Here is a 26,008-nt window from a genome sequence, read left to right as displayed (position 1 = left end):
GCCACAGTTATTAAAGCATCCATCCCACTGACCCCAAAGCACAGAAAAGCAGAGCCCAGCCCAACAGGCCTCGGAAGCTATAAGACTATGACAGCTAACATCACCACTGCTGTATCATTTCCCGCAAGACCAGAGACACGCTCCCTCTCTCATGCTCTTCAACACGGTCGACCAACAAGGAAATTACTTTGTTCATTAGGAGGATATTAGCCACCCGGGGAACACAGTTTGACAATCAGCAGAAGAGTATATGTGTAATTGGAGATGTTATCAGTGCTCCGACAGGGGGGCTGATAGGAAAAGGAATATTGTAGTGAGCTTATGAATATTGAGGAGGAGAGGTGAGAATATAACACTTGGGGGAGGGCCTTAGTCTTGTCAATCCCACGTCCCCCGAAGGCGTGATTGGAGGAATCCATCGCTGTCATAATAGCTGCTCATGTTTAGAGCCACTGTAGGAATCGTTTAGAATGGTGAAGTCTTAGCGATTACATCCTATGTTGCTCTGTGAAACCTGACTCAACCATCCTTGTTTTTAGCGTAACAGTAGTGGATTATTTTCTCAGGTTGATTCATATTGTATGATGAACATTCCTCCCTGTATTTTCCAGAGGTCTTCCATACATTACCATCTGTGAATTCTATCCAGATCTTATCCCGTCTGAACACAGACACCTCTGTTCTCCCTCCCTCTTCCTCATTTTGCTTCATATTCTCTCCACATCTTTCTCTACTTCTCTGTGCCTCCACATCTCATCACCATCATGTTTTTCTCTCCATCAAATGCATTTCCTCAGCACCTCCCTCCTTTCTCCCCCTCTTTTTCCCTGTTTTCTCCCTCCTACCTCTGGACAGTGGATGGTATGTGTATTCTCTCCTTAGACAGGCTCAGCCCTCTGGGTTCTGAATTATCCTCTTTAGTTCTTAATCCCATTATCAGACATCCACTTCCAGGTTTTCCTCTCTCACCTCTCCTCATTTCTTCTCTGCCGGTCATGCTGTGTGTGTGATTTAGACCTCTCACAGGGGCATGTTGCAATGGCGCCGTTTCACAGCCCTCACAGCCCAGTGTGCTAGTCCGCCGTTGGAACTAGGGACGCAAATTTCGGTCAATTTTGCTGCCGACTAACCAACCCTCATTAACCCGTCAACAAACGGTTAAAACATTTTCAACCAGTAAAATGAGGTGACCAACAAAATACTATACATGCATACAAGGAACATACATTTTTCATTAAGAGCCTTAACCTTTGTGTTGTCTTAAGGGTAAAAAATGACCTGCCACTGTTAAACAGCAGAGAAACCCCTCTAAATTATATTTTTTCCAACTTGAAATTTGATTACTTTTCCTAGAGTGACCCCAACATTAGAAAAAGTGAAACATCTCCTTTGTTCATATTTCCATGAAAGCTGTACACCACCAGGGTACAAAGATTGTCTTAGGATAATTTTTGACCCAGCAGTTATAAAATAATTTACACACCACAGACACACACAGAGAGAAATTGAGATTATATATGCTACTGATTGGACTCTGCCAGGAGCTCCTGAAGAGGAAGATCACCATGGCTGGCACAGTTAGAAAGAACAAGCTTGAGCTCCCCCCTGCACTCCTCACAACAAGGGGGGAGAGAGGCCTTCTCAGAGTTTGCCTTCACCCCCACCACCACTCTAGTTTCTTACCTCCCAAAGAAGAACAAGAATGTGGTCCTCATTAGCACACTGCACAAAACGGCTGAGATCAGTGATCATGAGGACAGGAAGCCAGCCATCATCCTGGACTACAACCACAACAAAGGAGGCGTGGACAACTTGGACAAGGTGATTGGAACTTACAGCTGCAGGAGGATGACTGCCCGCTGGCCCCTGGTCATCTTCCATAACATCATTGATGTGTCCTCATACAATGCCTTTGTGATATGGAACAAGATCAACCCTACCTGGATGCCTGATAAGCGGAACAAGAGGGTGTTCCTGGAGCAGCTGGGAAAGGCACTAGTAACCCCACACATTCAAAGAAGGGAGCGCCTCCCCGGCACAGCAGCCTCTGCAGCGCTTGTGAAAGTTGTTCAGGGGGCTGAATCTTGTCCTGATCCACCTGAGGCTGCAGCTGGGGCAGGCAAGAGGAGGAGATGCCAATTCTGCCCCCCAAAGAAGGACTAAATACATCTGCAAAGTCCATGCACACACACTTGCATACTGTCCTACATGTGCTAATTGGAGTTCATTGATTTATGTTCTTCACGTTTTTGTTTTGTATCTATTATCTTAGCTTATTCTTATTTATTGTTGTTTATACACCTTGTTGGTGGGGGCAATTTTTTTAAATATTTTATTTTTATGGGAGAAGACTATTATTTTGTAGATTATATCCTCATTGTACAGTATAAGAATATATCACTATGTTGCCAAAATGTTTAAGACTGTTATTGTTTCCCTTCAATAAAATGCATTCAAAACTACTTTCTGCACATTTCTGCTACTTTCTTAGGCTATACAAGTGCTAGCTCAATTGTTTTTGTTTACAGCTATGCAGTACCCTTTAGCACTAATAATAATAAACCTCTACTTTAATAAAGAAAACAATTATGACAAGTGTGTTGTAATAAAAACGAGTGGTGTCCACTGATTAAATGCAGTCTTTCTGCATTGTAAAGAGGGAAAACCCAGATATTCACGAAGTTTGTGATGAATGACAGGTTGTTTCTTCATGCAAAATAGATTTGGGGTTTAAAATTCAATTAAGATGCTTAATTTTTAGGGGTTTAGTGAAGGTGGGTCATTTTTTACCCTTAGGACAAGGGGAGTATACAGAATGTTAAGACTACACAAAGGTTAATGGAAACATGCAACAATAGCAAGCCTATTGTCTTATTGTCTTACTATTGTCTTACTGATAAAATGTACGTTTCAAACATTTGCCAAAATGCAATTCGTGGGAAAACACCGTGCTAAACAGCGCACCTAAGGGGAGCAATTCCATATGTGACAGAGATCAACATCTCTGTTAGAAAACATGGGGAATCTGGGGAAGCATGGGGAAGCAGCAACTAGGATGGGTTGCTAATATGACTAGGATTGTGCCTAAATTAGCAACTGGACAATGAAAGAAAGTTGATATGAAAACCAATAGAAGAGGAGAGAGCAGTAATGTCAATTCACGTTTCTATGGTTGGATTTGGCTATGCTAATTTGAAGCAAGGTAAGACATGCCTCATGTAAAGTAAAATGTTCAGGTTTCAAACAACTATACTGCCTTAAGCACACATTGAAAAGTGGTGGTGATAGCCTGCTTACAGTACCGCTGACTATAGCCAGAGATACTGTATACAACAACGAGATGGTCTTGACTCCGCCCTAATAATAGCAGTCTTTGTCCCAAAGGCAGGAAGGCACCCGGTCTTTTTTTATTTAACTAGGCAAGTCAGTTAAGAACAAATTCTTATTTACAATGACGGCCTACCAGAAGGCAAACCCGGAAGATGCTGGACCAATTGTGTGCCGCCCTATGGGACTCCCAATCACGGCCGGATGTGATACAGCCTGGGTCTGCTTATAGCACCCGAATGGCGAATGGAAGGCGTTCTTTAATTACGAGTTGAGATTGAGAAATTAAAAGAGTAGCTATTTTTAAATTGTGGCCATCAAAACAGTTAACACGCAATTACATTTCTAATTGTTATTTGTTGCGCAATGACTGGGCTTCTAAAATAACGTTTCGCTCCAGTAACAGCTAGAGCTAAACTAGGCTCTGTATGCTGTGCGCATGAGTTAAATAAGATTCATGGCGACTAACGAAAATACACAGGCGGCAATTTAATTCCATTAAATTATGTAAATTAACTTATAGATCGCTAGGCATGACCGGTCAAATGTATTTTTGGAGGCTAACAGACTAACGGTTAACATCCCTACTGGGAATCGATCATATAAAGACATGACCTACATGCTGAAAAACAACTAACTAACGGGCTGCAAACTGAGGAGGAAGGAAAGGGAGCTGTCGACCATGGGACGGCATCCACATTTATGACCGAATGATCGATTTAAATCTGTAGTAACAAATAATCTTATTACCTTAACAATTAATTTATCCTCCCCTGCAGGACTGTTGTGATAGGAAAACAAAGTGCCAACAGCTAGGCTAGCAGATCTGTAGTGTATTACAGAGAAACAAAGCACTGAAGGCTAGCAGGTCTGTAGTGTAGTAATTGATTAGCAGGCCTGGCGATCAAAGCCTGTTTAAATTTGCAGCTTGGGGTCTGAGGGACAACCAGGTGCCCAAACAAACCTGAACTCAGCTGCCCCTTCAATCGCTATGGCAACTGCTCTCTGAGCTGACCATAGCAGAGTAGGGTGGGGGCGGAGGGAGACATGCTCCCTGGAAGACTTCCTGGATTCTACTGTGTGAGGGTAATACAATGTGAGCCCTGCTGTGCTGTCTAGGGTTGTAGGAAGGGCAGGCAGGTGTCCATATGATGTCTCCGTTACTCTCATCCAATCCCACAATGCAACAAGGGTACCGTACTTTGCGATGTCACCATGCATCAACCTATCCGATCTGGGAAGCAGAGTGAACGAGGAGTGAAGAGAGGGAGCAAGTTTTTGGAATAAGATGCAGCCCTAGTTGCATAATATCCTCAGTTGTGGGCTCTACCGGGCTTGGTTAAAGTACACTCAATGCAAGTAGACATGCACTTACACAATGACAGCCACTGCATAAGGAGTCATTGCATGAATGAGTTAGCAGATCCTAAGTGCACTGGAAACACTGTCGACATGGACTCTAGTTGGATTGGTAGTGTTGGCAATCAAATTTCACCACACCAAAAAAAACTGCTTGATTAATAAAATAACATCCCCTTATATGGCCACATGAATGCTGTAAATGTTTATAAAACATGAGAAGGTTGTTGACATTGTTGTGTGTATTATGTCTGCCTGGCCCTGCAGAGGGACTGCCTGGCCAGTGGTGTGGCTGTCAGTCCAGTTAACAGCTGATATCAACGTAACCTGACCCTGTGCTCCCTGGAGAGCAGTTTCCTGTAAACACCAGAGTAGGTCAGTGTGTTTAAAGATCAGAGGCTTGGCCGTCTGTTCTCCATGCATCCACAGTAAACAGGACGGCCCTAGCTGCTCTGCTCTCTGTGACCGATGGCTGACCTTGAATACAGGTCAAATGCTTTCCAACTCAATCAATGCTCAGTTGATGGGACTGACTGAGTGACTATGATTCCCTGTTATGCGAGTAGGCAAGGCACTCAGTTAGGGATATGAGCCTATAGTGGCATTCAGCAACCCACTGGAAGACTAAACTACTATACCACAACATCCACCACAAGGTAAGGACTATGCCCACAGAGAACTGTAGTGTGGTAAGACTGTTGTTGTCCTTACCTGGCTCTGTGTTATAGGGCCACAGACAGAGTATTGCAGCACTGAGTTTACAGTGCTGCAAGGTGTGGCTCAGGCTCAGTGATACTGTTGATAACTCTTCTAGTAACACGTGTTACAGGTTTTGTTTTTTCCCTTTATGTTTTGAGGTTGGACTTCAGCACATACAGCATGTTAGCGCGTAGAAAGCGCTGATTGGTGTCACCTCGTTAGTCAGTATGTGTTACACCTGTGCTGGTTGCCGTCTCGTTAGTCAGAAGGTGTTTCACCTGTACTGGCCCAGGTTCTATTTAAGAGTGGCTGGCCTAGTGTTCAAGTTGTCTTGAGAGATTAGGAGGGTAAACACCTTTAGTTGGCTCTCCCTATTTGATTTCCCGAAAAGCATTCCTTTGTCTGATCTTCCCTGTTTTTGTTTTGCTCCACCATTTTGGTTTGCTTCCTTTTTTAAAGTTTGGTGTGTTTTATTTTGTTTGCCGCCTCTTGGGCAAATTCAGTGGACGTTCATGGTGGGTGTCTTAGGTTTGAGTTGTTGTTGCTAGCCAACTTTCAGTGGTGTCTTTCAGAAACCCTCCTAAAACTCCAGCTGTTTCATTTTGGTTGTCAGTGACTCTTATTTCCCCCTTCTGTTTGAGCAATATTCTATAGTTTGTTTTTGCTTGGGAACGTGAGACACAGGACAGCAGTCCAGCTGTAGCCCTGTAAACTCTGCTACTGCTGGTCTGCATCCCATATGAGCATAGGTAGGTTATTATCAGTATCACTGAACTGCAGCCCAGTCTACTGCCAGACAGAGTAGCCTGTAATAGTGTGCCTGTTAGAGTGTGTTTGACAAGTGGTGTAACCTCGTCAGGAACCAGGCTTCCCTAATCGGAAATCCTGGTGAAATCAATGGCAGGAAGTAGCTAAAAAGGGATGGAAACGTGGTGCAAATCAGTTATGCCTCGCAACACGTCAAATGCTTGCTTAAACAGAGCTCCCAAAGGTGCCCACTAGATTAGTGCTATAGGAGCAAGAGTGCGTGAGGATGGCTGAGAAATCACTGATTAAAACCCCATCAAAATATGTTTCCATTTCTCCACTTTCCCTTTCAATACTCTAAACTTTTAATATAGCTTGTAGGTAGACACTTTTTTTGTCGTGTTCAAGCAGAGGAGTTGTAATGCCTTCATCGACTCGAATTTGTGTAAAGAGCACACTTCTGGCAAAACAGAATTCAGTTCAAGTTTTTCTTACATTTTCTGCAATGTTGCAAACTAGCATACGCAACAACTCCCTGCAAAATAGTGAAGACATTAACACCAATTCTACGGGCATGTGGGGGAGGGTTCTTGAAATGTAACATCCAATAAAAATCTAGCCACTGGAAGCCATTCTAGCCGTTTTGGCTTATTCAAAATCCTACAGACCTCCAAAGGAAGCAAGACAACATGATTTCGGGAGGCTACCTCAGCTGTTACCCCTTAACCCAGCATGACATCTACTCTTTTACCCCTTAGCCCAGCATGACTTTCACTCTGTTACCCCTTGAAACCCATTACAGTCTAAGCCCTGTCTATGTCGCGGGAGGGGGGGTCATGTTGATCATTTCGCTATTTGATTTTTAATTTTAAGACGCCTTGAAGTATCAAAAATATATAAACACAATTACTTGATGAAAAATGGTATTAGCCCATACAAACACATTGAATAACAAATTCACTACATGGAACAACAGATAGTCCACCCACAATTTATTTTTATTTTTTTAATAAGTTTGTTCTGAAGTGTCTGTCCTATATATAAGAAAGATCAGGAAACATGACATTTTTTTTTTACATGTGCATTCTGAAAGTATTCAGACCCCTCCACATTTTGTTATCTTACAGCCTTATTCTAAAAAAAAAGTTTTTTTTTTTTTTAAATTAACTACATTTACACACAAAACCCCACAATGACAAGAGGAAAACAGATTTGAAAAAAATCTGAAATACCTTATTTACAGTATTCAGACACGTTGCATCCTGTTTCCATTGATCATCCTTGAGATCTTTCTACAACTTGGAGTCCACCTGGGGTAAATTCAATTGATTGGACATGATTTGGAAAGGCACACCTGTCTATATAAGGTCCCATAGTTGACAGTGCATGTCAGAGCAAAAACCAAGCCATGAGGTCGAAGGAATTGTCCGTAGAGCTCCGAGACAGGATTGTGTAGAGGCACAGATCTGGGGAAGGGTACCAAAACATTTCTGCAGCATTGAAGGTCCCTAAGAACACAGTGGCCTCCATAATTCTTACATGGAAGAAGTATGGAACCACCAAGACTCTGCCTAGAGCTGGCCACCCCGCCAAACTGAGCAATCAGGGGAGAAGGGCCTTGGTCAGGGAGGTAAACAAGAACCTGATGGTCACTCTGACAGAGCTCTAGAGTTTCAGAAGGACAACCTTTCAGAAGCCCAAACCATCTCTGCTGCACTCCACCAATCATGCCTTTATGGTAGAGTGGCCAATTGGAAGCCACTCCTCAGTAAAAGGCACATGACAGCACGCTTGGAGTTTGCTAAAAGGCACCTAAAGATTCTCAAACCTTGAGAAACAAGATTATCTAGTCTGATGAAAGCCAGATTGAACACTTTGGCCTGAATGCCAAGCGTTACATCTGGAGGAAATCTGGCACCATCACTACGGTGAAGCATGGTGGCGGCAGCATCATGCAGTGGGGATGTTTTTCAGCAGCAGGGACTGGGAGACTAGTCAGGATCGAGGAAAAGATAAACGGAACAGAGGAAAAGATAAACTGAGCAAAGCACAGAGAGATCCTTGATGAAAACCTGCTCCAGAGTGCTCAGGACCTCATTTTGGGGTGAAGGTTCACCTTCCAACATGACAACAACCCTAAGCACACAGCCAAGACAATGCAGGAGTGGCTTCGGGACAAGTCTCTGAGTGTCCCAGCCACAGCCCGGACTTGAATCCGATCGAACATCTCTGGAGACCTGAAAATAGCTGTGCAGCGACGCTCCCCATCCAACCTGACAGAGCTTGAGAGGGTCTCTAGAGAAGAATGGGAGAAACTCCCCAAATACAGGTAGGCCAAATTTGTAGCATCATACCCAAGAAGACTCGAGGCTGTAATTGTTGCCAAAGGTGCTTCAACAAAGTACTGAGTAAAGGGTATGAATACTTATGTAAATGTATTATTTCAGTTTTTTATTTTGACAAAATCCCCCCAAATTTAAACTGGTTTTGCTTTGTCATTATGGGGTATTGTGTGTAGATTGGATTTAAAAAAATACAAAAAAATCCGTTTTAGAATACAGCTGTAACGTAACAAAATGTGGAAAAAGTCAAGGGGTCTGAAAACTTTCCTGAATGCACTGTACTTCAATTCATTTTTTCAACTGGTACCGGGGGACCTTCAGACGAGTCTTGTGAGATCTGTGTGCAAAACAACAGACATGTACGTGTTTGTCAAAGTCTCACATTATTAGTGTGTAGCCACAACTGATCGGATGCTACAGACAGAAGTTGGCAGATCGTCTGTACCGACTTCAGATGAGACCCAAGACGCTTGTGTGTGTCGAAGAGCAAAACAGAGAATTTGTGAGAGTCATCTTTCCATAGGAGTGTCATTATAGTTTAAAGGTCAAACCGTTCGGACGCTACAGACTTTGTGAGAAGACCGATTTTCAGGATGTCTCATGGTCTGACAAACACGACTCTAGCTATGTCACCTTCCTCCACAGATGCGGAAGTGCGACATCGCCGATGCGGTGCATTGAGACGCATCCAATGCAAAAAAAACGATTTCTCTAGCTTAAACTGACTGATTTTTTCTCTAGGTTAAACTGGCTGATTTCTCTAGCTTAAACTGGCTGATTTCTCTAGCTTAAACTGACTGATTTTGATGGGGATTGTTTTATTATGCCAATTAGATTTCCGCAGGGGCGTGGACATCGTCTCTAGGGGGCTAACACAACATGACTTTAACTCTGTTACCCCTTAACTCAGCATGATGTCAACTCTGTTACCACTTCACTCCGTTACCTCCATCTGAACACACTGCTGTATTGTTAGCTCAGTCTCAGCTCCACACTCTCTCACCCCAGCCTCAACTGAATTGTGCTCCATTACAAGGACAGGCGTTTGTTATTATCCCTGCGTGAACCATTCCGTGTTCAAAACTTTTACTATCTACTGTGAACATCAGCTCTTAGGTTTCTACACAACACTAACAGGGTTATCTGACAGAGACTGGTGCCACGAGGACAATGGACACCCAATCCTCTTGTTAGAAATCCAGGCCTGTACCACTATCATAGCGGGCGAACCTTAGATAGGCTTGGGTTGGCACAAACACACAGAGATCATTCCCCTTTCTTTGACATGTGAAGGCACTGTAGAGACAGACAGTAGAGATGACGCATTGTGAGAATATATGAGACGCTGTGAGGGGGGCTCTAGGGAGGGAAGCACAGATATCACAGAGTCTGAAAGCCTCTTCCAACATGTTCTCTCTGATAGACACACCAAACAAACAACTGACACACACACACACTGATAGAAGGATCAATATAGCCTAGAAGTCCTGTCTGTAGAGCCTCTCAAAATCAGACAAAGAGCGAGAGAGGAGCAAGATACAAAAGCAGGGAGAGAGAGAGTGAGAGAATAACTCATCAATAATGTGGTTTAGTGAGAAATGTAAGCTGATGGTACTCATCAGTGTGGGGTTCTGCCTCCTCTCCTCCACTTTGTTTTCTGGCCAACGAACATGAGATCACTACCCAGTGTGGACATATATCCAGCAGCCATCCCAGAGAACCAGGAGAGACAGACTGACCACACCACAGTACTGCAGCTCATTCACCATTTAACTGCAGCTCATCAAACACCACAAGAGTTTATGGACAATTTGCTTCACTGGACATTCTCATTGTCCATACAGAAAACGCATACATACACAGTACACACGCTACAAATGAGCCGCAGTCCAAGTTGTCTGATCTGCTTTATCTCAGAAAGCAGCTGCAGAGCTGAACAGTAACAACAGCAACAACCCAGAAACAGAGACAGACTGGGTTGGTTGGATGGGATTCACTGTTAATGGATGATCCGGACAAGCATGAACATGTACAGTATTTCTGAGGGAGGGTGTGCACATACGGAGAGGGAAGGTGCATTTACGTGTGTGTGGTTAAGAATAATGCCATGGCACTTACCAAAGATATTGGTGGAATGTCCTTTCTTGGCGAGAGGTTTCAACTCATTGTGTCCCCATCCGTACTGTCTGTAGCTGTCCCACGCATGCTTCATCATCTACAACACACACACACACACAGGCTTTAGACACATCTGCAATACAGCAACATAACGTGAGTCTTGACTCTTGTTCCACCTGGAATAGAAACGCAGAGCATTTAGAGAAAGACAATCAAGGCATTTTGTTTTGTCTGCTACAACACCATGAACCTATCTTGAACTATAGACTCTAAAGGGAGAACCTTACAAGAGGCTTGTCACATACCTTTTATTTTATAATTGACTCATACATACAGTCCTGCACGTAACATCTTGACAGCACAAACAATCAGCATTAACACACAATCCTTTTTTCACCATCATTTCAGCCTCGACACTGGAGAGAGAATGGCACCTAGGCCTTTCTGGAAAATGATGCAACTGAGATTGACATCCCCGTGCCCCCTCAGCCACTGGCCCCACCTCCACTCCAGCCCCTTAAACCCCCCCAAGCTCTTTACACACCCCAAGCCCCAGCCCCTGGTGTGACCACAACCCTGTCAGTTCCTCTGTCACTCAGTTTCTAGGTCAATGGCCAGCAGGTCCCTCACCACACATCTCACACCATGGCTGGGTGGACAGGACACAGTCTTTGTGTGTGTTTGCCGTGTAACTACTTCTCGTCAGACAACATTGGTAAATTGGCGCCGTAGGGCTCCTCTCTCTAATCTTTTTCATTGTGTTTTCCTTGACTGTCTGGAGGCACTGACCACACATTTGTCTTATGGATAAAAACACGGCTGTATTCTTATTAACATGACCTTTACAGAGGAGCCGTAAGAGATGAACTGAGAATAAAGAGGGAGAAACAGACAGGATGGTGAGGCAAGCCTTGACACGAAGACAGTGATGCTGACCAAAGGAGAGAAGAGGAGACGCAAGGGAAATTCAAGGGAAACTGTGAGGACGACGCTGCTGACTGACAGAGAGAGTCACGCTTTCCCAAATCTCTACTGCACGCGCAACATTTCCCTTTTTCCTCCTAAATCATCACCCTAGTCTGGTGGGATTAGCTATCCCAGGAGGACATTTTCTCACCCTGTTGGCCTGTATCTGTCTGCCATGGCAGCCATCCAAAAATGTGAGACCAGGTTTCCTCCTGTTCGAGCCAGAGTCCCCTCCTCTCCTCTCTCTTCTCTCAGCACCACCAAGGCAAGGGAGGAAGGGAGCAAAGCCAATAAAACACATGGCCAGGAGTTTCATTGTGTTCTTGGCTTGCTGGCATTCAATGACGCACTCGGTCTCCACACAGCAGGAGATTATAAATCACATTAACACACTGGGAAAACACCACTTAACCATTGGCTCCTGATGGCGAGGTAGACCTCTAATTGGCCGGTTTATCAAATGCTGATTGACCCATCTGTTAAAGAATATAGGATTTACAGAAACGGAATATTTAAATGTACAGTACGAGTCAAAAGTTTTCTACATTGTAGAATAATAGTGAAGACATCAAAACTATTAAATAACACATATGGAATCATGTAGTAACCAAAAAAGTGATTAAGAAATCAAAATATATTTATATTTGAGATTCTTCAAAGTAGCAACCCTTTGCCTTGATGACAGCTTAGCACACTCTTGGCTTTCTCTCAACCAGCTTCATGAGGTAGTCACCGGGAATGCATTTCAATTAACATGTGTGCCTTGTTTAAAGTTAATTTGTGGAATTACTTTCCCTCTTAATGTGTTTGAGCCAATCAGTTGTGTTGTGACAAGGTAGGGGTGGTCCATCCTTACTTTAAGACATGAAGGTCAGTCAATCTGGAAAATTTCAAGAACTTTTAAAGTTTAAAAGTGCAGTCACAAAAACCAGCCAGCGCTAAGATGAAACTGGCTCTATAATAAATGCCATAATAAATGCTTCACAGAGTTCAAGTTACAGCCATCTCAACATCAACTGTTAAGAGGAGACTGCATGAAATCAGACCTTCATCGTTGAATTGCTGCAAAGAAACCACTACTAAAAGTACATCAATAAGAAGAGACTTGCTTGGGCCAAGAAACACGAGAAATTGGCATTAGACCGGTGGAAATCTGTGCTTTGGTCTGATGAGTTCAAATGTGAGATTTTTGGGTTCGACTGCCGTGTCTTTGTGAGACGCAGAGTAGGTGAACGGATGATCTCCGCATGTGTGGTTCCCAGCGTGAAGCATGGAGGTGGTGTGATGGTGCTTTGCTGGTGACACTGTCTATGATTTATTTTAAATTCAAGGCACAATTAACCAGCATGGCTACCACAGCATTCTTCAGCGATACGCCATCCCATCTGGTTTTGCTCTTAGTGGGACTATCATTTGTTTTCAACAGGACATTGACCCAACACACCTCCAGGCTGTGTAAGGGCTATTTGACCAAGAAGGAGATTGATGGAGTGCTGCATCAGATGACCTGGCCTCCACAATCCCCCGACCTCAACCAAATTGAGATGGTTAGGGATGAGTCAGACCGCAGAGTGAAGGAAAAGCAGCCAACAAGTGCTCAGCATATGTGGGACCTCCTTCAAGACTGTTGGAAAAGCATTCCAAGTGAAGCTGGTTGAGAGAATGCCAAGAGTGTACAAAGCTGTCATCAAGGCAAAGGGTGGCTACTTTGAAAAATCTAAAATATATTTTGATTTGTCTAACACTTTTTTTGTGTTATTGCATAGTTGATGTCTTCACTAATACTTCACAATGTAGAAAATAGTAGAAATAAAGAAAAACCCTGGAATGATCAGGTGTGACCAAACTTTTGACTGGAACTGTATATTAACATTATACACACTGACTGGACATTTCATTTAGTGTACCACTAACATGACAGAAAAATGACAGCTTGTTGTTGTAACATTATGACCAGCACTCAATATCATTTCTAAGTCTAAAATCCAACAGCCATTAATGAATTGACTGACTGGCGTAACATATTGACAAGCATTCAAGATCACTTCTGTAGTAGGGAGTCTGATTCTAAAATGCCATAGCCAATGAACTCTCCCTTCATGCATGACTGTATGGTGCGTTTCAACAGATGCTGCTCCTTCAGGTTAGGTTACCCTCTTGAGCACATATTGAATGTCAAGTTCATTGCAGACATACACACATACGTTACCATGCCGCTGCTGCTGCCTGTAGCGTGAGACCAGGCCAGGGATGTGTCCCAAACAGCACCCTATTCCCTATGTAGTGCACCCCATGGGCCCTAGTCAAAAGTAGTGCACTATAAAGGGAAAAGGGTGCCATTTGGGACGCAGACCAGAATGGTAATGTGTTAAGTGGCATTGCAAGTATTTATATCTGGCTTTGAAAAGAGAGAGGGTTTTGGTTGGCTCTGGTTTGGTCTGGTTCCTGCTCTCAGACGTTCACATTCTTCTCCAGCTTAGCTGATCCTCAGCTTCTTCACTGAGACCATGGGAGCACTGATGAGGGATACACAAATCACACTAAGGCAGAGGAATAATGTGCCTCAGCAAAAAGAGGGTGAATCTACACACTGCAATAAGACAGTGCTAGCTATGTTCCCAACTGTGGTCTTCTCTACTCTTGGCTTTTATTCCCAGTGACTGTTGAAGGCCTTCTGCTCGTTGGTTAGCAGCCATCCTGCCTGTCTAACTCTGGGCTTATGGAGGGAAGCATTAGGAAACGACAGCTTGTGGTGGGGTTCTCAGTGTCTGTTAAATAAAACCCACGCTCCACAGAGATGGAGAAACACACAGACCAACCTCTGGTGATTTATCTCTGAGCCAGAAAAATGTGTAAGAAACTCACAGCCAACCTCATGGTTCTGGATGTGTTGGTTTGAGCATGGTGACTAAGAACACTAAGATTGTGGGTTTAATTCACACAAGGGCCTCATATACTGGATATAAAGTGCATTAGGAAAGTATTCAGATCCCTTGACTTTGGTCGGTTGCAGGCGACTTAGAGCAGTCCTGACACTGAATTGATAACAGCGGGGATTGGTGCGAACTATAGGGGCGAGGGGCCAAGGTTACTGTGGGTTCTGTGTGAAACACAGTACTTGGTGAAGCCCTATTGGAGAAAAAAAAAAACTTGTTCTGAAAAGTGTCCCTCAGAAGTGGTGAAATCCAATTATTTTTAACGTGCTAGCCAGGTATGCCCTGGGTTACTCTTTGTGAGTGTTTTATTGAAGCATTCTGTAGCATAGACTAGGAATCACTGGCCACTTTAAGGAATGGAACACTAGTCACTTTAATAATCTTTACATATCTGGCATTACTCATCTCATATGTATATACTGTATTCTATACTATTCTACGGTATCTAATTCACTTAATGTTTACATATCTTGCTTTACACATATCATATGTATATACTGTATTCTATACTATGGTATCTCATTCACTTAATGTTTATATACAGTTGAAGTCGGAAGTTTACATACACCTTAGCCAAATACATATAAAATTCAGGTTCACACAATTCCTGACATTTAATCGTAGTAACAATTCCCTGTTTTAGGTCAGTTAGGATCACCACCTTATTTTAAGAATGTGAAATGTCAGAATAATAGTAGAGCGAATGATTTATTTCAGCTTTTATTTATTTCATCACATTCCCAGTGGGTCAGAAGAATACATACACTCAATTAGTATTTGGTAGCATTGGCTTTAAATTGTTTAACTTGGGTCAAACGTGTCGGGTAGCCTTCCACAACAAATTGGGTGAATTTTGGCCCATTCCTCCTGACAGAGCTGGTGTAACAAACTATAGATTTGGCAAGTCGGTTAGGACATCTACTGTGTGCATGACACGTCATTTTTCCAACAATTGTTTACAGACAGATTATTTCACTTATAATTCATTGTATCACAATTCCAGTGGGTCAGAAGTTTATATACACCAAGTACAAAATGTTTGACTGTTTTTCATAAAATTTTCTAATATAGTAATAAACACTTCTTTGGAGGGTTTATATGACCTCTGACCTCTGCCTTGACTTTCCAGTGTGGTTTGATCACCCTCATTGGAAAGTCATTTGGATAATGAATTTAAGGTCATTTGTAATTCTGATTGAAAAGGTCATTTGTAATATTGATAATTAAGATGAAGTTTATAGTTCTTAGCCATATTTTTGACTCGGACCAATGTGGAGAAGGAGAGGGTGTTGCCTTTGACTAAGGGTAGGCTGTCTTAAGTCTATTTTCCTATGACCGTATGTGTCCAATTATGTTTCTTTATGGAGTTAAGGGTAGTGATTCTAATTCTATTTTGTTATTTGAAATTATGATGTTTTATTTTGAACCATTAGAAGTGTTTTTTCCCCAACTTTTTTATTTACACATTACTCACATTGGGAGTCATGTGTCAAAATGGGGGAGTCCTCTGAGGTTTTGGATTGAAGTTTACACAACTTAAGTGATATGTAGGAGTGTATTGAGTGATATGTGAAGGAGTGCATTGAGTGATATGTGAAGGAGTGTATTGTTGTGTTGTTTGTTCTGTTCTGATACAAATCTCACCAGATTAGGTCTGCTGGATTGTTGGGATTTCTCCCGATGGATTATAGGTCTAACTTCCTGATCCTGTGGCTCTGCGATGAAGTTGACAGTGTGATGGGTAGTATAACCCAATTTGCAAAACATTGTTTCAATAGAATGTGTTGTTATTCTCTGACACGTTTAGACATCGGTACCAAGAATAATTGGTAAAAGTAATAATGTATGCTTGTCTGGATTTCCTGAATCAAAAATGAACTGAACTGTTGTTCTGATCTGTCCTCTCGAGGTTATCAAGAAAAGTGATGTCAGTCAGTGTCTTAAGGCATGGAAGAGATAATTGGACCGAACAGTGTGTGTACCTCAAAACCCCCTCTAACTGGCTGAAGAAAAGCGACAAAGGCATTCAATACGACCCTGTCCGCACCACTTCTACCAAGAGACCTGAGTCCGAGCCAGCAACCGGTGTACAGCATCCGATCTAAGTTGTCAACTGCTTTTCTCTCAGGAGTGTGACAGGAGTCCACGTGGAGTGAGCATGGGGACAGATCTGTTCCAAACTTCTCTTATGTTGCTAGTAGAGATCGACCGATTAATCGGAATGGCCGATTAATTAGGGCCGATTTCAAGTTTTCATAACAATCGGAAATCGGTATTTTTGGACGCCGATTTGGCCAATATTTATTATTATTTTTTTTTATTTTTTTACACCTTTATTTAACTAGGCAAGTCAGTTAAGAACACATTCTTATTTTCAATGACGGCCTAGGAACCGTGGTTTAACTGCCTTGTTCAGGGGCAGAACCACAGATTTTTACCTTGTCAGCTCGGGGATTCAATCTTGCAACCTTACAGTTAACTAGTCCAACGCGCTAACCACCTGCTTTACATTACACTCCACGAGGAGCCTGCCTGTTACGCGAATGCAGTAAGAAGCCAAGATAAGTTGCTAGCTAGCATTACATTTATCTTATAAAAAACAATCAATCAATCATAATCACTAGTTATAACTACACATGGTTGATGATATTACTAGTTTATCTAGCGTGTCCTGCGTTGCATATAATCGATGCGGTGCGCATTCGCGAAAAAGGACTGTCGTTGCTCCAACGTGTACCTAACCATAAACATCAATGCCTTTCTTAAAATCAATACACAAGTATATATTTTTTAACCTGCTTATTTAGTTGAATGAATTTCTTTTAACTAAATATGCGGATTTAAAAAAATATCCTTCTGTGTATTGATTTTGAGAAACGCATTGATGTTTATGGTTAGGTACATTCGTGCAACGATTGTGATTTTTTTCCCCAAATGCGCTTTTGTTAAATCATCCCCCGTTTGGCGAAGTTGGCTGTCTTTGTTAGGAAGAAATAGTCTTCACACAGTTCGCAACGAGCCCAAACTGCTGCATATACCCTGACTCTGTTGCAAGAGAAGTGACACCATTTCCCTAGTTAAAAGAAATTCATGTTAGCAGGCAATATTAAACTAGGGAAATTGTGTCACTTCTCTTGCGTTCATTGCACAAAGAGTCAGGGAATATGCAACAGTTTGGGCCACCTGGCTCGTTGCGAAATAATTTGCCAGAATTTTTCGTAATTATGACATAACATTGAAGGTTGTGCAATGTAACAGGAATATTTAGACTTATGGATGCCACCCGTTAGATAAAATACGGAACTGTTCCGTATTTCACTGAAAGAATATACGTTTTGTTTGAGATAATAGTTTCCGGATTCGACCATATTAATGATCTAAGGCTCGTATTTCTGTGTGTTATTATGTTATAATTTAGTCTATGCTTTGATAGAGCAGTCTGACTGAGCGATGGTAGGCACCAGCAGGCTCGTAAGCATTCATTCAAACAGCACTTTCGTGTGTTTTGCCAGCAGCTCTTCGCAATGCTTCAAGCATTGCGCTGCTTATGACTTCAAGCCTATCGACTACCGATATTAGGCTGGTGTAACCGATGTGAAATGGCTACCTAGTTAGCGGGGTGCGCGCTAATAGCGTTTCAAACGTCACTCGCTCTGAGACATGGAGTAGTTGTTCCCCTTGCTCTGCAAGGGCCGCGGCTTTTGTGGAGCGATGGGTAACGCTGCTTCGAGGGTGGCTGTTGTCGATGTGTTCCTGGTTCGAGCCCAGGTAGGGGCGAGGAGAGGGACGGAAGCTATACTGTTACACTGGCAATACTAAAGTGCCTATAAGAACATCCAACAGTCAAAGGTATATGAAATACAAATCGTATAGAAATAGTACTATAATTCCTATAATAGCGACAACCTAAAACTTCTTACCTGGGATTATTGAAGACTCGTGTTAAAAAGGAACCACCAGCTTTCATGTTCTCATGTTCTGAGCAAGGAACTTAAACGTTAGCTTTCTTACATGGCACATATTGCACTTTTACTTTCTTCTCCAACACTTTGTTTTTGCATTATTTAAACCAAATTGAACACGTTTCATTATTTAATTGAGGCTAAATTGATTTTATTGATGTATTATATTAAAGTTATAATAAGTGTTCATTCAGTATTGTTGTAATTGTCATTATTACAAATAAATAAAAATCGTCCAATTAATCGGTATCGGCTTTTGTTGGTACTCCAATAATCGGTATCGGCGTTGAAAAATCATAATCAGTCTACCTCTAATTGCTAGTATACTGGTTGACAAAGGGACAAGACATAATGGGTAGTAAAGATGGTGGCAGCCCAGGTAAGACATTGAAATTGGGACATTATCATGGGCCATCCACTTTGAACTGTAAAGCTTTCTGAAGCTGACAATGAAGAAGACGACAGAAGATTGAGTGCCCGAAGGGGGGATTGGTCAACTGTGCCCAAAATTGATTAAGACTCATCTAAAATAGTTTATTTTGGGGTATCAGGTTGATTGTAGAGGTCTACACACTACACAAATGTATAGTAATTTAGATTAAGAATGCATTAAGATACTGATCTGTAATTATAATCGTGATAAGAAAGTTAATAGTAGAATTATAGGATAACTATACTGTATGTTAATATCAATGCGCATCCTGCCAATGTCGATGTGTGTTAAATTGAGGGGTTTTGCCTTTGAGTGATAGGACCAATGTGAATCACTGAGCAATGTCATGCTAAATTTGGGTTGGATAATTAATTGGGTTTTGGAAACTGAATGATTTTTAAAACGGATGGATTGATTGGTGAATGGAAAGAGTGAAACTGATCCTAATCTATTTGACTAATTTCCGTTACCAAATTACATTTTTGATGATATTGATAATACTCAGGAAATATAGCATGTATGGTGTTAATGGCAGAGACTATAGGAGTTGCCTTAAGAAGTGGAATCATGATGATTGTCTTGGGTCATGTTCAATAGGCACCAACGGAATAGATTTTACTTAAACCAGGAGTCATCTCCCGTCTGGATTACTACAACTAGCTGTTGGCTGGGCTCCCTGCCTGTGCCATTAAACCCCTACAACTCATCCAGAACGCCGCAGCCCGTCTGGTGTTCAACCTTCCCAAGTTCTCTCACATCACCCCGCTCCTCCGCTCTCTCCACTGGCTTCCAGTTGAAGCTCGCATCCGCTACAAGACCATGGTGCTTGCCTACGGAGCTGTGAGGGGAACGGCACCTCCGTACCTTCAGGCTTGATCAGGCCCTACACCAAACAAGGGCACTGCGTTCATCCACCTCTGGCCTGCTCGCCTCCCTACCTCGGAGGAAGTAAGTTCCGCTCAGCCCAGTCAAAACTGTTCGCTGCTCTGGCACCCAATGGTGGAACAAACTCCCTCACGACGCAGGTCAGCGGAGTCAATCACCACCTTCCGGAGACACCTGAAACCCCACCTCTTTAAGGAATACCTAGGAAGGATAAAGTAATCCTTCTAACCCCCCCCCCCCCCCCCCCCCCCCTTAAAAGAGTTAGATGCACTATTGTAAAGTGGTTGTTCCATGGATATCATAAAGTGAATGCACCAATTTGTAAGTAAAATGTTAAATGAGTCACTACCTGGATTTGTCCAACAAGGTATGCTAATTTTAGTTATCGACGAAATAGTTATTTCCACCATACTGATCAATTGGAGTGTGCTAGATGACTAAATAGTAATTTATTAAACTCTATTGTTGCATGCACTGCATTAAGCATTTGGTAGGCCTGATCACGACAACAATGAGACAGCCTATAGGGAGGAGGTCAGAGACCTGACCATGTGGTGTAAGGACAACAACGTCTCCCTCAACGTGAGCAAAGGGAGATGATTGTGGACTACAGGAAAAGGAGGACCGAGCACGCCCCCATTCTCATCGACGGGGCTATAGTGGAGCAGGTTGAGAGCTTCAAGTTCCTTGGCGTCCACATCACCAACAAACAAACTAGCATGGTCCAAGCACACCAAGACAGTCGTGAAGAAGGCACGACAAAACCTATTCCCCCGCATGAGACTGGAAAGATTTGGCATGGGTCCTCAAAAGGTTTTACAGCTGCACCATCGAGAGCATCCTGACGGGTTGCATCACTGCCTGGTATGCTCAGCCTTTGACCGCAAGGCACAACAGGTGGTAAAGCGTACGGCCTCTATACCAGGCGGTGTCAGAAGAAGGCCTTAAAAATTGTCATAGACTCCAGCCACCCTAGTCATAGACTGTTCTCTCTGCTACCGCACGGCAAGCGGTATCGGAGCGCCAAGTCTAGGTTCAAGAGGCTTCTAAACAGCTTCTACCCCCAAGCCATAAGACTCCTGAACAGCTAATCAAATGGCTACACAGATTATTTGCATTGCAAGAAATTGTCCGTAGATCTCCGAGACAGGATTGTGTCGAGGCACAGATCTGGGGAAGGGTACCAACAAAGTTTCTGCAGCATTCAAGGTCCCCAAGTGGCCTCCATCATTCTTAAATGGAAGAAGTTTGAAACCACCAAGACTCTTCCTAGAGCTGGCCGCCTGGCCAAACTGAGCAATCATGGGAGAAGGGCCTTGGTCAGGGAGGTGACAAAGAACCCGATGGTCACTCTGACAGAGCTCAAGAATTCCTCTGTGGAGATGGGAGAACCTTCCAGAAGAACAACCATCTCTGCAGCACCACCAATCAGGCCTTTATGGCAGAGTGTCCAGATGGAAGCTACTCCTCAGTAAAAGGCACATGACAGCCGGCTTAGAGTTTTTAGGTCTCTCCAGAGATGTTTGATCGGGTTCAAGTCCGGGCTGGGCCCCTCATGGACATAAAGCCTTTCAGACAATTAGAAACACGATTCTCTGGTCTGATGAAACCAAGATTGAACTCCTTGGCCTGAATGCCTAGCGTCACATCTGGAGGAAACATGGCACCATCCCTACGGTGAAGCATGATGGTGGCAGCATCATGCTGTGGGGATGTTTTTTGGTTGGTTGATCAAGGTAAAGATGAAAGGAGCAAAGTACAGAGAGATCCTTGATAAAAACCTGCTCCAGAGCACTCAGGATCTCAGACTGGGGCAAAGGTTCACCTTCTAACAGGAGAGAAACGTGAGATGTTTTCCATTTTGCTCTAGAATGCAGGCCTCACAAGACTAGTCTGAAGGTCCCCTGGTACCAGTTGAAAAAAATGAATGGGAGTATATAGAGAAGAATGGAAGTATATAGAGAAGGCTTAGTGGCTTAATGTAAAAAACATTTCCTGATCTTTCTTATCTCTCTCAGATATAGGACAGACACTTCAAAACAAACTTATTTTAGATTTTTGGGGGGGGGACTATCTGTTGTTCCATGTAGATAATATGTTATTCAATGCGTTTGTATGGGCTAATGGGCTAAAAAGATTTTATCAAATATCATTATAAAAATGTTTACTTCAAGGGGTCTTGAAATTCAAAATAAGTCAAAAGGATCTTAAAAAGTCAATCTTCTTAAAACAATTCCATATAGCTTAGTAGAACCCCCCTAGCGGAGCAAGACGGAAAAGCAAAACATTTAAAAATAATTCCACATGTAGCAAGCAAAGTGTTTGTATTGTCCAATCTACATGAGAGCCAGACAGACAATTTAGTTGTCATGCACCTAATTAGCCTATTTCTCAGCGGCGCCGACGACAACCTGCCTCAGCCTCCTCACCTAATTGGCTGTCAAGTAAAAAAAAAAGTTAGGTGAATCAGGTCAGACTAGGATGGAGCGTGAGTGTGTTGTCAAAATGGATAAACAAAAAGGTAAGTCCAAACTCGTGCCAAATTGCCAAAAATCAGCAAAGCTAACAGCTCGTCCTCAACTGATGAAACGCCATCACAGGTGGAAGCTAGTAAGCCTACTTATGCAGCAGCTAGCACTAGCAGCCTTCCAGTCACGACAGATCTCACTGCCCAGGCCTGGCAATGTCAGTGGCCTTGCTTCTTTTTCCTCCCCTCGAGGATAGTGACAGTTCCTCTCCCAGAAAACCAAGCTGATGACTGCCAAAGACTCAGCGGCGCTCATGAGAGCGATCCCCCTTTTCTTAACACTGGTAAGCCTACGAGTGATGAGACGGATAGTCCCGACAGCGTGGATTTCGAGTTCCAATGTGTAATATAATTAGGCTACCAGCTAAATCCTGTATATACAGCGCCTTCAGAAAGTATTCACACCCCTCGACTTTCTCCACAGTTTGTTGTGTTACAGCCTGAATTTAAAATGTATTACATTTATATTTTGTGTCACTGATCTACACACAATATCCCATAATGTCAAAGTGAAATTAGATATTTAGAAATTAGGTATTTAGAAATGTTTACATATTAATAAAACAATTAAAAGCTGAAATGTCTTGAGTCAATAAGTATTCAACCTAGGAGTAATAATTTGCTAAAAAAGTCACAAGTTGCATGAACTCACTTTGTGTGCAAAAATAATGGTTAACATGATTTTTAAATGACTACCCTATCTCTGTACCCCACACATACAATTATCTGTAAGGTCTCTCAGTCAAGCAGTGAATTTCAAGCACAGATTCAACCACAAAGACCAGAGTGCTTTCCCAATGGTTTGCAAAGGGCACCTATAGGTAGATAAAAAAATAAAAATGTAAGCAGACATTGAATATTCCTTTGATCATAGTGCAGTTATTAATTACACTTTGTGTGGTGTATCAATACACCCAGTCACAACAAAGATACAGGCACTCTTCCTAACGCAGTTGCCAGAGAGGAAGGAAACAACTCAGATACAGTGTTACAGAGTTTAATGGATGTGACAGGAGAAAACTGAGGATGGATCAACAACATTGAAGTTAGATCACAATACTAACATAAATGACAGTGAAAAGAAGGAAGCCTGTACAGAATAAAAATATTAAAAAAAGATGCATCCTGTTTTCAATAATGCACTAACGTAATACTGTAAAAAATGTGGAAAAGAAATACACGTTTGTCCTGAATACAAAGCGTTGTGTTTTGTTGGATTTGCCCCCAAAATATCACTGAGTACCACTCTTCATATTTTCAAGCATGGTGGTGGCTGCATCATGTTATGGGTATGCTTTTCAAAGTTTTTGTATTTTTTTTTTAAATAAAATAAAAAAGGAACAGAACTAAGCACAGGCAAAATCCTAGAGGAAAACCTGGTTCAGTCTCCTTTCCAACAGACAATGGGAGACATTCAACTTTCAGAAGGACAATTACCTAAACAAAAGGCCAAATATACACTGGGGTTGCTTATCAAGACAACATTGAATGTTCCTGAGTGTACTAGTTACAGTTGACTTAAAACCTGCTTAAAAATCTAGCATCTAGCAATGATCAAAAAGCAACTTGATTTTGGCAGAGCTTGAAGAATTTTTAAAATAAAAAAAATTGGGAAATATTGTATAATCTAGCTGTGCAAAGCTCTTAGAGACTTACCCAGAAAGACTCACAGATGTAATTCTAACAGGTATTGATTCAGGGGTCTGAATACTTATCTAAATAATACATTTTCATATTTATTTTCCATTAATAAAAACATCTATTGATTACTGATTAGTATGCTGGTACATCGAACATTTATTTTACAATCTGCAACATCTGAATTTCCCACTTGAATTACTGAACAAGTAAATACATCATCGGCACCAAACAGGAATCTAAATAGTAGCATTGTGACACTGTAAGCCTATAGCTTCGTGAAACATAAACGTTAGGCTTAACATGAGAAAATTACCCCCCCCCCAAAAGAAACCTTCATCAATTAAAGCAAATCTATAGGCTACTACAAGCACTGGCGCCACATAGTCTGATAGCTTATCGATAGACAGCCACGTAGACGTCTCAATTTCAGAACCAGTGATCGGTAGTATATACTTTGTGAGTGGCCTACACATTAGATAAAACATTTTAGGGAGGTGGGGGGCCCAAACTCCAACTTTGCGGTCGTCCAGAGTAGGCGTGGGCGGTATACCGTAAACTGGGGTGTTTGGAAATAGCCACGGGATGGTTTTAAATACCATCAATGCCGTTGAAACCACTTATTTTAAGTTTTTCAATACATTTTAATATTTGTAGTAAATACCTGCAGTCAACTTGTGCAATGCATTAGGACAGTGGTCACCAACCAAGTCAAAATGCAAGCCAGGATCTACCGCTCGGATTCTGTTTTTTCTTTTTTTATAAACATGACTTAAGATTTTGTAACATGAACCAATAAAAACTGTTTGGTAGCAATGAGGTTTGTGCAGTAGGCTATAGGCCAAATACATTACCACTGCATATTGGCTATGCTTGAATTGCCCTGCCAATGTTGTTCTTCTCAGATTTGATCACACTGGTAATAGATAATTTGTATTACTCGTGAGACCCAGCTGAGTGAACATAATATTATATATATATATATATTTTTTTTTTTTTCAGGACTGCATCTGATAGTCAGACTGATGGGAGGGAGGGGGCAGCGATGAGGCTGAGAAAAGGGGACACAGTCCAGCTGATGGCAAAACTGAAGTCGCACTGCATTATTTCTGCCTCATGCACCAATTCATGTTGTTACTCCTATGACCAGAGAAAGTGAAAATTTCCTCAATATTAAAAAAGACAAGCCACTAACAATAACAACGCAAGCTTATCGGAACATTTTGTTAAACTCATTCATTGCAGCTGCAGTGCTGGAGTACGCACATTTTAAGGCTTATAAAAGTGTTGACAGTGCTGAATAACTTAAACATTAACTTACTCAAAAACAGCAGCTCTTTGCTGTATTCATTGAAACTCTCTAGTCACATTTGTTTTATTCTCACAGTATCAACTTTGCTGTGAGTTCGAGTTTTCTTTTTACAGTCTATGGCACTTTGCCTTCCTGGCGCCAGGGCTGCTGAATCAAGCGCAACAACTGCGCAAATTAATAAAAAAATAATAGGAATGCAAGGCTTTATCAGTGTAAAAAAAAAAAAAGTTTTACATAAATGTTTGTTGATCGACTAGGAATGCCTTGAAGAGGGCCCAGTCAATCGTGATCGCCCGGTTTGTGACCACTGCATTAGGAGATAAAGCAGATTGTGTTCTTCATTTCATCCGTCACATTATGAAGTTTACCGTAGTTCCCCTGAACAGCTGAGCCAGTCACGTGTTTGTTTGTAAATAGCACATCGGGAGAAAGCGGGAGCAGGTGTCTAGCAGTTTATGGACAGGGGTCGCATTTTATATTGAAAGCCAAGTGTTTTTTTTCTTCAATACAGTGATCAGGAACATGCAACTACCGTCTTCCTTCCCAGAAAAATACATTAGTGCAACACATTCGGCAGAAAATAGCTTCATATGTCAGATGACAACAGATGTGCAACGTTATTTGGCTGGCAGCCAAAAAGTAAATGCGCTTACAAAGAAAAAAAACTGGTGTCTTTTGCAAAAAACGATGCATGGCAATCATATTTCTAATGTTTATTATAGAAAGAATGTAGCCAGCTACAGTTCCTAATGTTTTG

The 26,008-nt window shown here is 42.1% G+C and overlaps 1 protein-coding gene across 2 annotated transcripts in view; it reads right to left on the bottom strand.

Moving 5' to 3' along the window:
• Nucleotides 1–26,008, bottom strand: part of LOC111959448 (mannosyl-oligosaccharide 1,2-alpha-mannosidase IB) — a 171,532-nt gene that overhangs the window by 93,200 nt on the left and 52,324 nt on the right. For both annotated transcript variants that reach the window (XM_023980993.2, XM_023980992.2), the window contains exon 5: nt 10,593–10,689. In XM_023980993.2, the coding sequence (XP_023836761.1) occupies nt 10,593–10,689 (97 nt within the window). The remainder of the gene's footprint in view (nt 1–10,592; nt 10,690–26,008) is intronic.

Source organism: Salvelinus sp. IW2-2015, linkage group LG36 (genome assembly GCF_002910315.2).
Source record: "Salvelinus sp. IW2-2015 linkage group LG36, ASM291031v2, whole genome shotgun sequence".
NCBI lineage: Eukaryota > Metazoa > Chordata > Actinopteri > Salmoniformes > Salmonidae > Salvelinus > Salvelinus sp. IW2-2015.
The sequence above is the reverse complement of the archived record's forward strand: the minus strand, read 5'-3'. Positions and strand labels throughout refer to the sequence as shown.